Below are 17,465 nucleotides of genomic sequence, written 5' to 3'. Positions count from 1 at the left end.
AGTTCCTTCTTTAAAAACATTTGTCTTGCAATGAAAATTCTCTGAATTCTAAAACAGAAAACACCTGCACTGAAGGAAACAGTTGATATAGTAAGCTTTTATTTTATGGGGAATAGATATCAAGTTCAAAAAGGTTGGAACTTTATATAACAGCAACAAGAAAGTATTAGTGATACCCTACTTATCTCTCAAATTCTTTCCCTTTGTATCCATCCCACCCACCCAAGTCTCATGGCCTGCTGTAAACCAAATTACCTATATCTAGTCTCCCACCCAATCACCATATATAACACTACCACTGATATGAATTGCAAATGTCATCACAACACTACAGGATATTGGGCCTGACTCTTAATGCAAATTATTAAGGATACTTTATACAGTTCCAAATGTCATTCGTATTACTGCTTGATATCAGAGTTGTGTGGAACAAGCTCTTGACACCCTAATGGTGTATGTGTGTGTGTGTGTGTGTGTGTGTGTGTGTGTGTGTGTGTGTATGTGTGTATACATATACCTGAATATGTTATGAATATGCATATATACATGTGTGTATAATTTTAGAGTTATGAAATTAAATGTTTAAACATAGACTAATCAATAATCTAAAAAGTTTTAAAATTCATAGAGACATATATAATTAAAATTGGAAAACACATGTGTATTTGAAAATATTTAAAAGCAACAGCTAATCTGACTCACACTTATATAAACACTTTCTTCAATCAAAAAGGATGTATTACTACTATATGGAAAGTAAATGAATAGGTTAAAAACAGTCCTCAATTCTTAGTAACAGTGTGTTCTAAACATCAATGGGGTATTAAACACAAGCTCGCTTTTTATTATACAACTTTGGTTTTCTTCCCCAAACCCTTCATAAACACAATTACATTAGACTGGGGGGTGAGGAAGGATATATTTTTCTTAAAAGTTTAAAAAGAGGTTTCAAAGTTTTTAATCTAAGGTTTGACAAACAATACTATAATTCAGTAAAGTAATCAACAATTGTTTAGAAATTTTTAGAGCTTTAATTGCCTTTAATAAGCTTAATTGCCTTCCATGGAAAAGCACAATCACAGAGCATTGCATTTAAGGTCCTTCACTTTCTACCTCCATCTACCCTCCCATGGCCATATCCTCCCCTGTGGCCTTCAATTACTCCAGACGATGTGTATGTGTTGCTTCTGCCTGAAAGCTGTCCTTGACCTTTGCCTAGCCCTTCAATTGTAGACATCAAATCTCTGACCTACGTATTCCTTTGAAGACAGTAGGTCCATCAATATTTTCCTATCTGCCCTCCATTTGTCTATAGCAGACCTTCCCACTAGGTGGCAATTAAGTGTTTGTCTGTCTACTGAAGTCCTATAATCCCAGTCTTGCTGTCCTTTCATCTATCATTCAACCCATTCAGAACAGGAGGGATGTAATGAACGTGTGTTGAAAGAACGTGGGGGCAGGTGCTTCAGTGGGAACTGAAGGACAAGCAAGGTGACAGCAAGCAATAAGGCTGGTGACTGATGGAAGGAGGTCATTGAAGTTAATGAGTAAGAATCACGTGGCTGTGCCCGAGCCCAGCTAACTTACCCATGCAATCAAAGGCTGGGAATAAGGCAGCAGAGGGGGATGAAAGAGAGTAATCCGTGTTAGCTTGGACTTAAACTTGGCTGACGCCAAGAGAAACAGCAAAGAAACATCAGAGACAAATTGTCCTTAGAGACAGAAGGCCCACGTTTTACACTGTGTTTATTTCTTATGTAAATTAATGATTAAATATTCTTATGAAGCTTTCTTACGAGTTAATCTCAGGGACTCATCTACATCACCCTTTCTCGTGAATTTTACTTCTGGAAAGTTTGGAAGAAAGGCCTGCCAGTGGTTATCAGGATCCAGTTCTTTAAGCTTTGCCTAGAAAGCCAATGTTTCATGAAAACGCAAAGCTCCATTTAAATAGTGGTCTCTACAGACGATCGGTTCCGCGACTCACCTGGCACTACAAAATGCAGAATCGCTCGCAGCGCCTCCAGCTGCACTGGCAGAGATGTCTCGTGGGTTTTCATCACTGTTATTATTCTAGGGACCACTGCTGCCATGGTATCCAGGGAAGCGTTACTAGGAACAAAAATTGATGTGTTTATTTTAAAAAGCACAATCTGGTTCATTTGTACGAACACGAACTGAAGCAAATGAGTAGAAACAGATCCAATGCGTTTTACCAGGAAAAGCCATAAGAAGTACATATAAACGCCTTTGAACTCAACCAAAATTTCAAGCGTTTAAATTCTGACCTCAAGAATTAGAATTTGGGATTCTTGTGATTAAGTTTTATGAAAATAACACCTTTCTTCTGATCAGTATGTGGATCACGGGCAACAGCCCTGAAAGACAGGGGTCACATTGCCATTTTCCAGAGGAAGAACCTGTTTGAAGGGGGAATCACCAAAATCCTTTTGCTAGAAAGAAGCAAAGCCAAGGCCAGGACCCCTGCATCATAGCAAAGTGCTTCATCGGACTTCTTACACATAATTCATCCGTTTACATTAAACTCATGGCTTCTCCAAGGCATGTGTGCCTCTCTTTGTACCCAGGTGAGCAAATACGCCACTCTGGAAGGCAGCGTGGCTGTTTGCCTCACACAGCGCCTTGTGAACTGAAACTCGATGACACACTTCCGGCACCATCACAAGCAACACTTAAACATTTCAACCAGGTTTTTTTTAAAGATTTATTTATTTAGTTAGTTAGTTAGTTAGTTATTGATTTAGTTATTTAGTTATTTATTTATTGTGTATAGAGTGTTCTGTCTGCATATATCCCTGCAAGCCAGAAGAGAGGGCACCAGATCTCATTACAGATGGTTGTGAGCCACCATGTGGTTGCTGGGAATTGAACACAGGTCCTTTGGAAGAACAAGCAGTGCTCTTAACCTCTGAGCCATCTCTCCAGCCCTCAACCAGGTTTTTAAAAGCCATGTTTAAAGAAAAGAGATGCGACAGATGTGTTATATAAGGAGAGATTAGCTGGGCTTGTGTTAAGGACAGTGTAACTCCACTCTCTGCAAGTCTGTAGATGTGCTGTGCACAATGTATGTTATGCACATATAATAACACTATTGCCAGCAGCTAGGATTTATTGACAACTTAAAATACACTGGGCATTGTCCTAATCCTTCATGAAAGAAAATGAATAATAAATTCACTAAATAATAATCCTTCTGTCATAAACTCATGTCTTCTGAAACCTTTATTTAAACCTTTTATTTTATTTTTTTCAGAGGAATCCTGAAGTTTAACCATTCAATAGTAAGCTCATATATTGGCAATAAAGCCATTTGACTTCCTCTGAGATAAAACCTCCATCTAGAAGGAAGCCAGTTGTGACACTGTATGTTCTAAAAAGAAGTAAAAACATCCCACCCTGAAGGAAAGCTCATTAAGAAAGCTTCAGGAACCATGAAACTAGACCACATTCGTGAGGCTGCTCTATCCCCAAGCCTGTATAAGCTGTAAGGACTGCTGAACGACTCTCTCAGAGCAGCCAGGATGCCTGAAAGAGATGGGACACCAGCTGAGCTTCCCAGAGGGCTCTCAGACTAGACTAGCTGCCTGGAAGAGTTTAGATCAACTGAGTCACTTGGAAAGGATGTCTCCAGTGTGCTGAGCTGCCTGCAGGCCATGCAGTGTGCTCCAGGTTCCCAGATTTCTTGAGCTGTCACCCATGCTGGGGTGGGCTTTGGTGGTGCAGCTGTCTTTGAGTCATTTCTACTCCGGTAAGTAACTCTTCACCTGTATTCTTATGAGTAACCCCAATAAAACACCTTAGTTCACCAAGTTGGACTTCGGAGGTATTCTAACTTGGTCTGCTGTAGAGTTCCTATCTTGCGTGAGCAGATGTTTATTTCTCCCTAGGAACAGTGTCCAACAACAATCCAAGACATCAAATCCATCTCAGCTGCAGCACCTGTACACTGGATGATGTGTAATCGTATGTTTTCTGTGTGCCTGCTTTCGATTTAAAATCCATCAAACAATGCCACAGATGTCGTACATTTTTGACTCAATAGAATGAGGAAAATATACCAAGCATGTACTGCTGCTGGTAGGGACATCTGCCTGGAATTCAATTTTTGTCAGGTTTTGTAAGCCTCTAGTCCCCTCCTGCTACTTTCTACCACAGATAATAATATCTGGTCTCTCTTGTGCCGCAAACCAGACACACAGTGTCAACAAGGCTGGTCTTGAACCGAATGTGACGACAAGGGTCATTGGCAAAGGAATGAGAGGAAGCAGAGAAGCCAGCGTTAATTCAAATAAAAGAATAGTGATAAGTAATAAATACTGATAAATAAATAGTGCCTTAATGCTGAAAAGCAATAATTGCAAAATGCATGTTTTTTTATAGTTTGTATATTCACATTTATACAGAAATTTGAAAAGCTGTTATCAGTTTTGTTGCATAATTATCATTTTCAAAAACAGTAACACCATCTATGAAACACAGAGGCAAACCTTCACCATATTTCTGCAGTCTCTGCTGATCTTTTTAATGCTTAGACAAAATAAGTGTGTGTATGTATGCTCATGAATGTGAGATACCTTCCTTCAAACAGATGACTCAGCATCTTGCAGCCACTCTCCGCCACCTCAGGAACATGGGCATGCTTCTGCATCAATTCTAAGACATTCAGGTACACTCCTTTTGCCAGCAGGATTTTCCTGAAATTAACTATAAAGTGTTTTTCAAGTTACTTATAGAAATGGAAGCAAACATTGGCAAAAACATATGTAAAATATTTCATTAGCTACTTAAAGATCATTAATAGCTGCCTATTTCTTAACAAATGTCATTCGCTGTTTTTCATTTTTATTTATTCTTTACTGAAGTTTCTATTTAACTTTTTTATTTACACAGTAGACTGGTGTTAATGTAATTAGTATATTAGAAGTAAGAAAGAAGTATTTTGTAAGAAAATGCACATAAACAATACTCTCCACAATGAGAACGAAAATTAAATGTCCTTCTAATCTTTAAACTTCACAAATGACTAGACTTATATAGAACTAAGATTCATAAGTAGGATAGACATCAGTGTGGACTGGAGACACTTTGTATACAGAGATACAGGCCATCCCTCCATTGGTGATGGGAGCCAGGGACAGGCCTGAGGAGAAGGGCTACAGGTATGTGGAGTGAGTGGCCAGAGCTTGCTGGTGATGGGAGTAGGGGAATGGCCTGGTCTGGAATGCCTCAACTACTTTGTACATCTCCTACAGTAGACTACGTATGTCATTTTCATGGATCCCATCATGCACCCAATGGTAGATGGTGTTGATCATGCAGATGGCTTTCATAGAGTAACTCCTAAGTTTAGTGAACAACACAGTGGTCTTGAGAGCTGGTTTTAAAGCATGTATACAGAAAACCTACATTGCAGGGAGACTGTCACATAGTAACCCTTTCTTTCCAGTGAAGTCCTTCACTAAACTCAAGCCCAGTGCCTTGAAGTATTTTGTATTAATTTTCTTGAAGCCATAACAGAAACATCAATTCCAACATTATAGACCAAAACCTAATCATTTTTTCAAAATGACAGAATGGGGTAACTTCAGAGGGTTCTAACTTGAGTTCTGGTTTTAAAAAGCCTTGTCACCCAGGCATGGTATATTCCTATAATCTCATCACTTGGGGGCCTGAGACAGAGGGATCAAGAGTTAGAGAATAACCTGGGCCACATAATAAGTTCAAGTCCAATCAGGACTAAATAGCGAGACGATTATATCAAAAAAAAGAAAAAACAAATTGTGTTGTCAACCTCCCCTCCCAAAAAAAAGGTAGAACAAAATACAAGAAGAAACACATTTTAAAATAAAACTAAAACCTGAGTAGTCACACATTCCAAGGTATCCAGAGCATCATACATTAAAATATGGTAATGGGTTTTCATATTTTTTTCACAGTGCCTATATCCTAACCAAGGAGAACAACCACTGTGCATCATACTTCCCGGAAAGGCTTGTTCAAACACAGATTATTAAGTACCAACTCCAGAGCTTATGCTTGGGTTGGTCTGTGTAGAACTCAGAGATTTTTAGAGTTTCTATGTAATACTGCTAGTCCCCACAGAGCACATTTTCAGAATCCCAGCAAGGCAATGTGTAACTCAAAAATGGCAAACCTGATCGGGAGAAGGGTGGGTATCATCAAGTCCCTGCAGAGTGTACGAAACAATTTCATGTTTTCCCATTCCTTGCAAAAGATTCTTGACCTTAATCTATTCCATTTTAGCAGAAAATTATCTGCTTTCAAAGGCAAATCACAAAATGCAAACTCCTACAGTAGTTACCTTTACTGATTGCATATTCAACTTTTATTTCTTCTGATTCCTAATACCAAATCCTCCTTCCCAGCTTAATTTTTCTGTCTTAGCTAACTCAAGCATCACATTCTTTAGTTAGTCTTTGTCTGCCTTCTGCATTAGAGTTTAACCCATAAGCCTAGAATTTTTATTTAATTGGCATACCACACAAGCCTAGATTGTCCAGTCTCTAGTACATGATATAAGCTCAGTACATAGTAACTACATCAATTTAGCTGATTAATTAAATGAGGAAGTCATCACAAAAGATGTCTGGGCCTACACCTTCAAATCTCCATGGTTCCAAGACCCCAGTTTTTTCCTCTCTACTCCTTCTTCCTACTTCTTCCTCTTCTCCTTTTCTTTTTCTTTGAGATACAGTAGCCCAGATTGGTGCTAAATACACAATCCTCCTGCCTTAGCTTCCTGAGTGCTGGGATTGTAGACCTGTGTCACCATTCCTGTCTAAGATCCTAGTTCTGTATATCAATCCAATCCTGCTGGAGGAGGGGGGGGGGACCGACCCCTCCCATCCCTTCCCCCTTCACATTCACTGTCCCAAGTGGCTTGCAGTATGAATTTGGTGGTGGAGCTGAGCAAGTAGGCTGCTCATGATTTTCCTCCCTATTACACTAGAAATCCCAGGCTGTGCAAGGGCATCTAAGAACAGCCCATCTAGCAGGTAGCCTGGAGCAGAGTGGGGAGCATTAAGGGCAGGAACTGATTCCAAACAGATGCCAAGCTGACTCACTATGACCTCAGAGGCCATAACCAAAGCAACCCCAAGGCAAAAAATTTTGATGACTGAGTGTGGGACCTAACAGAGTTTCCAAATTGTTAAGAACGGCAGCCCCATCATACTGCTGCTGCTTGGTGGCAAGCTTCACCTCCTCTGGGGCACTGTATGCAATGCATAGTGGCTTCAATGTAATTCCTGCCCAGACCTCCAGAGCCGCATGGGAACCTCCTTCGATGACTCAGTCCTGGGAGGGGCTCTGTCATCACTCAGGACATGGCTACTCCAAGCTTTTGTGTAATGTGCCACATTTATTTTTAAATAATTAATTTTGTTCTTTAACAATTTCACGCATGTATGTGATGCATTTGATTACTCTCTCCTTTTATTAAAATGCCACCAGACAGATAGGTGAGAACCTAGAAAATGTAAAGGAGACTTTTGCCCTCTTGACTTGACCTAAATGATAACCGGAGCAGCACACAGACGTCATTGTATCTGTGGTTTTCACTTGCCTGGCTCTGCTGTGAAGACCTGGTGCTCACACTACTGTGTCTCAGATTGATCTTTCATATTATTTTTTTTCTGTTTCATTGCCTAAAAATATCCTGTAAGAGCTGCCAAGTCCTACTGCCTGATGACAAATGAGTTTTCCTGGCAAAGTTTCCTGTTTATGGGGTCAGGAATCTGAAGCAGTTTGAGCCAGGACCTTAAAGCTTAAGCATCCTTTCCAAAACATACGAGCCACTTCCTCTCTGTAAGTATGCACAATATAATACTCAAAAGGATTATACATAAATGACCATTTTCAAGAAAAACATTGTAACTATAAGCATTTCATTCTAGATAATTTTTACTAGTTTTTGAAATGGTGAATATCTCCATTAAATAGTCACACCCCTGTAAAGTTTAAGAATATAACATGAATAAATATCTAATATAAAATGGGGGCAATCGTTTTTAGAGGTAAAAAAGGCCCTATAAGAGTTCCAAAAATTCTCATAGTATATAAGCTAAACATCAATCAACAGAAACTGGTTCCATATATATATACATATATATTTACATATATAAATGTTTATATATACATGTGTTATATATGTGTACGTATATACAGATATATGAAAGCTACAAGCTATTAAAATGGCAATGAGAATAATAACAAATACATTTATTAATAAATGGATGAAAATATAAAATGTATTTAAAATGGATAAATATTCCAATTCCTGCAAATATATAGCATGTATGTCATAAGTACATTTGTAAAAGTCCTGAAGAATACATATCTAAAAGTGTTTATTCTTTATCCTTTATATAGCAACATACACACTTCAGCTAGCTACATCTGCATATTTAAATTTTTCAGAATTTGTAGGTTTTATAAGAAAAAAAAAGCACAGAATTGTTTCTCTGTATTAAAAGTCACAGTTTCCCCCTTACCATTTTGTTCCAAGAGAGTGGACAGTGCATGCGAAGCTGCTTGGAAGACATCTTTGGAAGAAGAGTGCATCAGCATGGACAGCATCACTTCCCTGTGTGCGGGGAACCTTTCAAAAAGCCAACCACAACTCAGTTTGCAGTTTCCAGCTCCGGCGCTCACCCTGACTAGGAACTCTAACAGTGCAGGCATGGCAGCTGAGCTGTATCCCACCTCCACTTACAATAGAAGCATAAGTTGGACAACCCTATATGTAAATGTTAGATTCAAGTGTATCAAACACTCAGGTTTCTGAGTCTTCAGAAGCCTGTAAGCCATACAGAGGATGCAAACTTTGTAAACATATAACTAGGGGTAGGCAGACAGCTACGACGTTGCTATGGAATCACACAGGGTGGACAGAGTTAGGTTATATCCCAGGAGGGATGGCTCAGACAGCACAGGCTTTCCTCCTGCTTCTCAGAGCAGGGCACAAAGTAAACTATAGGCATTGCTTCCTTCTGGAGTTTTCCATTTAATATTTTGGACTACACTTTTACTGTGAATAAATAAAAATGCACAACAATGTGACAACCAAACCATGACTCATGCAAGCCTTATAAATGCCATACATTTTTTTAATATAGTAGGTGCACAACATATAAAGAAAAGAATTAGAATGCACAGTGAGAGCTGTCAGTCACAAAGCAGGATGAGGGAAGGGATTGGCAGAAGAACAATAAACTAGCAGAAGGCAATCTTTAAAAAAAACATGAGGTGCTAGGAAGAAAAATATGAAAGGAGGAAATGAGGGTAATGGAAAGAAATGTAGAAATAAATGCAGTGAAGAAACAGAGCAGATTTAAAAAACAGAAAAAATGAATTTTTTTTTCTAATGTATGTACTGGAAAGATCTCCAGAGTGCTGAGGACTATGTGTGCTGTGGATTAAGATGTATAAATCATGGCCTGAATCTGCCTGACCAGAAAGCTCTAGATCCTGATGTATCAGTTTTCAAAGGAGTTACTATCTCTTCTCCAGATGTTGAAGTAGCATCTGCTTCATTAATTCTTTCTTTTCCAGTAGCGGGCCATGATGCAAATGGGCCTCTCAGTGGACAGGTCCACACTGTTATGTCAGGTGAGGCCTGCAGAGGAGGTTTCTAACTGGACACAGACAGAATCCCAGTGGCTCTGGGAGTGTGCTCAGCTGGCATGAATTACAATGCATTTGTACCCAGTCGGGCAGAAAACTGAGGGACTCATTCTCCAGGGTTCACACACAATTGAATGACTCATGATTCCAAATCCCTCAGTAGAAATTAAAGTGCTCTACACCTCAGTGGAGATTAAAACGCTGTGCACCTCACCAGGCATGGATGCACAGGCCTGTGGTTCCAGTATGGGCTACACTGTAAGACCCTGTCTTGTAGGAAAACTAGACAAAATTATATACCCACCACTAACATGCAGCAATGATAGTGCCTAAATGCTGACATGAAAAACTATCAACGCTAGTTTCTATGCCCTGGCTGAAAGAGAACCCAGGTTTTCTATAGCATCAAATAGAAGTACTGACTGGCCATCTTCGTCTCCAATCTTCTCATGTAAACTGTTCTGGTACATAAGGAGATTATTTAGTGCCCAGCATGCAGCCTCCTAGATCAGGAAGGAAGAAGAAAAATGTATCAAAACAGAAATGATTGGAAAGCCTGTTTTTAAAATCAGGGCAGTAGCTCCATGTCTGACCTGTACATGTTTGTTCTTCCGATGGCGCATCAGGGCTTTATAGCAGGGTTCCAACCAGAATAGCTTCTCAGTGTCCTCCTCATCATTGTTCTCCTGAGGCTCACTTCTTTCCTCCAAATCTTGGTTTAAGAAGATGGTCTCAGCTTTAAAAAAAAAAATAAGTATATATGTCTTATACATGAGTATTATTACCAAAAGCTTGAATAGCCAAGCCCAAGAGCAGCATTTGAATATACTCAACAAAATGTTCTTTACCAACTGCCTTGGCTAATCATGAATCAATTTTTTAATATTTTATGCATGCCATAACTCTGCTATCTCATAACAAGAGGATGTGGGTACCCACCACCCCAACAAACTAGAGTAAGGTCATCTGAAGTGATTGGCTGGTTCTTGACATCCCACTTGAACATGGATGCCCATACTTGGTGCCATGAGAGCATCCTTAACTGGCAGGAAGGAAGCTCTGACTTAATACTCGGCACTTAAAAAGAGAAAAGGGATTCCTGATTAGTAAAGTGACTTACTGAGGAGCGCTAGGCAGCTGAGGGCAGAGATCTGTAAGGCTGCATTCTCTGGATACCGCTGGACAGCTTTCACCACAAAGACATGTACTTCGTTTAACACCAGGATGTTGTAGAAATTACCTAAAGTTAAGTGAGACATTAGGTAAGCTCTCACCCATACAACTTAAAAGGCATTTACTTACACAGCAGTGTTTAAATCAATAAATCAATCTAATGGCATAACAGCATATAGTAAGTCAGTAAGTCAATCTTTTTGACATAATGGCCCACATTAAATCAAAGTGACTTTTTGAAACTTTGGTTCCTACTGTTGTCTGCCTTATTAGATAATGTTAGTTGAGTAAGACCAAAGAAGCATCTGCTTAAGTCAGTTCTGACTCCTCACACCATGGTACAGAAACAAGTGGGCATCTCTTATATGTGGCACTATAGTATTGTGAGTCATCACAATGTTCTCGGGATCAACCAGCTTAGCACAACTGTGTCCTTCTTGAAATGCAACCAACAAACATCTCACCATACAAAGGCACAGGCCAGCATGTGACCACTATGTTTCACTGGAAATGCTTTGCTACTTTGCTATGTTTTTATCTTCAATTTAAGGTAAAATCTTTTTAAATATATTTTTAACTGAGACTGAAGCCAAAAAAAATCATAGATACCTCTGGGTTACTATTTGCTGTTTTGATGTAATACAATGCTTAAATCAGGGCAAATGTCCATCCTATCTCATCACATTAATGGTCTCCTAGTAATGAAGCCCACGCTCCTTTCTTCTAGTTCCTTGATGTGCAAAGTACATTAACTATCCCTGTCTAACTCATTCCACTGTACAACAACACAGCACAGAACTTACACTTCTTAACCAGGGCTCAGTGCCAACTGACTGACTCCTCCACTGTCTCCTCCTCTCCCCAGCCTCTGATAACCAAAGAACGATGCACAAATCTGCATTCAAAGCCTAAGTTTCCCCTTCCTTGGCTACATGATCCAGAATGAGACACACATTGCTGAGTCAGAGACCCTCAGGGAAATGTGGTGGTGATATCAGTACTCCACCAACCAAGAGCAAGCCACAAATCAAAAGTTTATATTTAATAAACATATATGTCTATGAAATTACTTTGGGACCTGTGAAAGTAAGGTGCAAACATATCATATCTAATAGTCTAAACATAGAATTTTAAATAATTGGTCATAAAGGAAAGAAATCAACCGATTGCTGTATACAAGAATATAACTCAAGTTTTAGAAACTTATTTTAACTGAATCTATCAAGTTCTCCTAAAAGTTAAACCAATTTCTAAATTACACAGGGGACATAATGGTGATGGTGGACAATGAAAACACAACTTTGTATAATGAAACCATAAAGAAAAGTTTTTTTTTTAATGGCTGAATGATCCTTCTCAAAGTTAGAGTGATGAAAAGCTAAATCTCTATGACAGAAGCCTAAATTTTTATAAAATATTGCTGATGATTCTTTAGGAGAAAGGCCATCAGAGCCAGTCTCCAACAGTTAATATGCTACCTTATCTGCCCTATCATTTAGTTGCTCTTTAGTTCATTATTCTGATCACAAAGATCTTGAGAACAATCCCCAAGGTGGTGATGTCATCAGGGGCACCACAAGAGCTGCAATGTGGGAGCAAGTGAGTCTACAGGTACAGCAGATGGGAAGTATGACTTCTGAACTCTCTCCAAGGCAAATGTCTGAACCTTCACAGCATAAAGTGCACCTTGTCACTCCAGTGCTCTGACTCCTGACAAATGTTGACAGAGAGGCATCTGCAGTGCAAGGCTTTGGGATGCTCAGATCTTGAGCTCCACAGAGGATACATTTACAGAAATATGAGCAAATGAGTCCTGGGGAATGCCAGTCTATAAACATGAAGCCAAGATTTTCACGGGCCTCGCATACTAGAGATATCAGATATGGAGAGGGGGAAAAAAAGCAAACCAAAAAATGCAATCAATGTTACCTGGCAGGTCCAAAAATAAGAGATTTATCAGAAATATATTTTTTAAATTAAATAAATCACCAAATTAAATTTGTCCTGGGAATAATGGCTTATTGTTTGAAAAATCTATATATTTAATTCCATAATACCAAAAGAAAAGGAGAAAAATCTTTGCATGCATTGTTTGGTATTTAATAAAATTCAATGCTCGTTTGTGATTTTTTTCTTTAAAAAGGGACAGATGTTAAAGTAGAAGTAAGCAAGAAACAGAAGAATGTTCCTAACTTGATTTTTAAAAAAAGTCATAAAACAAGCTGATTTTGTCACTATGAAAATCACATGACACTCATTATTCTGGATGAGAGACTATTCAAAGTTCTATCCCTAAAATCAGGAAGAGGACAAGGATAGTGCCAAACACTGCTCCCATTCAGCAGTGTGCTGGTGATTCTGGGTCAGGCAAGAAGGCAGGCAGAGAAGTAATGGGCGTAATGAGTGGGATGGACGGATGCAGAGTGCCACTGTTCACAAACCATTAACTTACATAACCTGCATAGATGTGCAAAAAAAGTTGTCAGAACTTTAAAAAAAAGACAGACAAAATCATTCTCATTTCCTCATGCAGGCACAGTTCAGAGACATAATTTCAAAACAGATGCCAATTACAATTATAATGAAAATTAAGCACCTAAAACAGTGAAGATATGTAAAACCTGCATAGACTGCACAAAAGAAATGATAGTAGGGCAATGTCAGTTCTTCCTAAAATGATCTGTATACTTGTGTCATTTCTGTACAGATTCCATTACAGTTTTAAACTAGAAAAGTTAATTCTCAAATGTGTATGGAATAGTAACAAGCCAACACAAAGCCCAGACATAAGACCTGTAGTGGGTAGCCATTCCAGCTTTGATCTGGAAATTCCAACCCCCATTGAGGCTTTGACAACTGTCACGCCTACAAGGCGGGGCCGAGGGAGGTGCCAAGAGACCCGAGATCTGGATGGACCAGCGCGCTCTCTCCTGGACCCTTGATGGTGGAGGTTGACTGAGCAGAACTCCAGAGAACACCACTGGATTACGATACACCTTCCCAGACCCCAGGACCTACCTATCCCTTCATTTGTAAGTTATCTACTAAATAAATCTTCCTTTTAACTACGTGGAGTGGCCTTAATAATTTCACCAATAAAGACCCAAGAAGAAGAATGAGTGGGCACTTGACTTAGTGTTTCAGACACCAGATCTTAGAGAGCATCATAGAATGTTGATCCGGAGAAGTCAAATAAACCAAGGCAACAGAAAACCATTGGCAAACTCATATCGTCATTATGTATTCTAATGGATTCCCAAAATGATGCCACAGTCTGGGTTCTATGACAGAATCACCTCAAACATAGATATGCAGGGTCTCTAGAGTGCACTGATTTGATTCTATGGAGTTTATATCCAAAGCAGTATAGCCTGTCACATAGAATGAATATGTGTGTGTGTGTGTGTGTGTACATATATATAGACAGAGTTAAATATGTGATTTATATATTATATATTTATATATTATGGTATATAAACAATATATTTATATATTGTAATATATCATTTATATATATAAACTGTTGAGCACAGGAAACATTTTCTAGCTCTGGTAAAACATAAACTCTTACGTTGGGCGATAAGATCTTTTTTGGCTTTCTGCTTCACGTGTTCCACTTAATTTTTACTTACTCCTTTATAGTTAGCAACCGTAGTTTAAACATAGCCCAACAAAGAAGCTCTCCTGGAGATGACTTCAGAAAATAAATGCAGAGTTCTCATTAATACCACCTGTATATATTTTGTGTTCCTTTCATAATCATCTGCTACTTCACAATATTTCTACCCAGTGTTTATCAAGATGCTACTTACTCATTAGAATAGAATACATGGAAGCTACATGCATATACATAATATAGCTTGTGATAAAAAATTATATGTGAATTACAACTCACCTAAGGTAAGCCTATGGAGCAAGGAACAGCTCACTTCTTGAATTTTTTCATTGGCAGGGAATGCTTTCATGGCTTCCACCACAATATTGTAACACCTGACATTCCCACTCATGAGGACTTCAACATTGTTGCCTAAATTTAAAAAAAGAATCATAATTACTACAAGAGAATAAGCTTCTTCTTTCAAATATGCATACAAATGAGTATTACATATATCTGTGTAATGGGTACAGATCCATATGCAAATAGCACATCTATCAAATAGCTATAAAGATTGCATGTTGTTTGTTGCTAACACAACAGGATAGAGAATTGAGCTTTGGCGTGACTATAACTTATTTTCATTTGGTTCCTTGTTTTAAAATTTTATAGTATCAATATTTTGAGAATTAACCTACCATTCTACCAAAAGAAATCTACAGATTTAGTATAATTGCCATCAAAATTCCAACATAATTATTTACAAAAATTGAAAGAATGATCTTCAACTTCATATGGAAATACACAAAAAAGCAGACTAGCTACCAATCCTTAATAATAAAAGAACTACTGGAGATAACACCATCCTAGATTTCAAGTCTGTTACAGAGCTATAGTAATAAAATAGCATGGTATTAGTATTAGCATAAAAACTGAAATGATCAATGGAATTGAGTTCAACACCCAGATATAAGTCCACACACGTACAGATACCTGGTTTTTGATGAAGAAGCCAAAAATGCACACTGGAAAAAACATGGCATTTTTAACAAATAGTACAGGTAAAACTGGATGGCTGCATACAAAAGAATGAAAACAGACCCCTATGGATTACCCCATCCAAAACTCAACACAAAATCAATCAGGATTTCAACATAAGACTGGATATCTTCAATCTGATAAAAGAGAAAATAGTAAATAGCCCTGAACTCACTGGCATAGAAAATGACTTTTTGAACAGAGTTATCATAAGAACAAAGAACAATTAATAAATGGAACCTCATAAAACTGAAAATCTGTATGTCAAAGAACACCACCATTTGGACAAAGTGACAGGGTAAAGAATAGAAAAAGATCTTTACTAACTATATATCCAAAAGAGGGTTAATAACTAAAATATATGAAGAACAAAGAAAAATTATGAACATCAAAGGAACAAGCCAATTTAAAAATGGGGCACAGAACTATGCAGAGAATTCTCAAAAGATGAAACACAAATGGCCAAGAAACACTTAAACTGTTAAACATCCTTAGTTAACATAGAAAGTAAAAGTATTTTGAGATTCAATCTTACCCAGGTCAGAATGGCTATGACCAATAAAACAAACGAGACCACAACCTGGCAAAGATATGAGTAGGGGGAACACCTGTTCATTGCTGGTGGAAGTGCAAAGTTGTATGGTCACTATGGAAAGCAGTGTGGTAGCTCCTCAAAGAGCTAAAAATAAATCTACCACAAGATCTATCTATACCACCCTTGGGTATATACCCAAAGGATTGTAAAATCCTACTACAGAATTACTTGCTCATCTATGTTCATTTCTGCTCTATTCATAATAGCCAGATACTGGAAATATCCAAATGTCCATCAACTGATGAATGGATAATGAAAACATAGTACACCTACACAATGGATTATTATTATTCAGCTCTTTATAAACTTGAAATTATGAAAATTTCAGGCAAATGGATGGAGCTAGAATAAATCATCCTCAGTGAGGTAACTCAAACCCAGAAAAAGACTAATACTGCATTTCTCTTATATGCAGATTTTTAACTTTCAAGCTTTTGATACACGTGTTATAATTGGGATAAGAGTTGGGTAACTAGAAAGGAACTACTGGGGAGAAGTAGTTCTCCAAGCAAGGAAAAAATATAATATAGTGCCATGTAGTAATAAAGTAGAAACTAAAGTGGAAGGTTAAGTAGGGAAGGGATGGAAGAGAAAGGTAAAACAGAGAATACAGAAAGGACAATTAACACTAAAATGCCATTTGAAAAAACATAAGGAAACATACTATAGACTCTTCCATATTTATAAAAAGAATCTAACTGGAATTATCAAATAATAGATGAGACAGTGCCTCAACTAAATATCTTATTGCCAAGAAGTAAAACCCCCAGTGCCAGAAATGGGTTACATAGAGTTGAGTCATTGACCAAAGGGTCTCATGGAATTCCCCCCAGACATCATAGGCTGCTGTCAAGGTTATTGGTTGCTCTCTACAACCTGATGGTAAGGCCCTGTTGCTGAAGACAACACTTACTTACGTCATCAAACATGGAGAAGTTGAGAAAGTTCCTAACTAGAAGCTTTATCTCTACTGACTGGCATTCATGGTACCAGAAGGCACTCTGCATGCTACCAGAAAAAAAAGATAACCATCAAAATCACCCAAGTACAAACCCTGCAACCTACAGTGACCTATCTGCATGATATACACATGTTATGAGAGTAACCAATCACTTTGTTTAAAAATTAGATTTCAGACCCACTCCTTGAGATTAAACCCATACCTGACACTGCTAAAGAGGCCAAGAGTCTCAGATTAGATAGATCATGGGCCTAAGGGCAAACCTAATACTATCATTCTGCTATGAAACATAGCAACCAAGTGATTCCTAATGACATACTGCTATACCCATAAACCAATGCTATACCCATGTTATACAACTGTTATACCCATGTCTTATTCAACACTTATCAGAGAACCTTCTTGTTGTGGAAGAAGGTCATTAACACAGAGACCTA

At 38.3% G+C, this 17,465-nt stretch overlaps 1 protein-coding gene across 2 annotated transcripts in view; it reads right to left on the bottom strand.

The window, feature by feature from the left end:
• The window catches only part of Lrrk2 (leucine rich repeat kinase 2), a 145,927-nt gene that overhangs the window by 108,331 nt on the left and 20,131 nt on the right, over positions 1-17,465 (bottom strand). For both annotated transcript variants that reach the window (XM_076556638.1, XM_042264518.2), the window contains exons 7-13: positions 14,735-14,866; positions 10,787-10,906; positions 10,260-10,402; positions 10,090-10,169; positions 8,535-8,641; positions 4,596-4,725; positions 1,988-2,112 (exon numbers count right to left, since the gene is read on the bottom strand). In XM_076556638.1, the coding sequence (XP_076412753.1) occupies positions 1,988-2,112; positions 4,596-4,725; positions 8,535-8,641; positions 10,090-10,169; positions 10,260-10,402; positions 10,787-10,906; positions 14,735-14,866 (837 nt within the window). The remainder of the gene's footprint in view (positions 1-1,987; positions 2,113-4,595; positions 4,726-8,534; positions 8,642-10,089; positions 10,170-10,259; positions 10,403-10,786; positions 10,907-14,734; positions 14,867-17,465) is intronic.

The sequence above is a fragment of the Peromyscus maniculatus genome, chromosome 20 (assembly GCF_049852395.1).
Source record: "Peromyscus maniculatus bairdii isolate BWxNUB_F1_BW_parent chromosome 20, HU_Pman_BW_mat_3.1, whole genome shotgun sequence".
Classification (NCBI taxonomy): Eukaryota; Metazoa; Chordata; class Mammalia; order Rodentia; family Cricetidae; genus Peromyscus; species Peromyscus maniculatus.
Note: the sequence above shows the minus strand (reverse complement) of the source record. Positions and strands in the feature narration are given on the sequence as shown.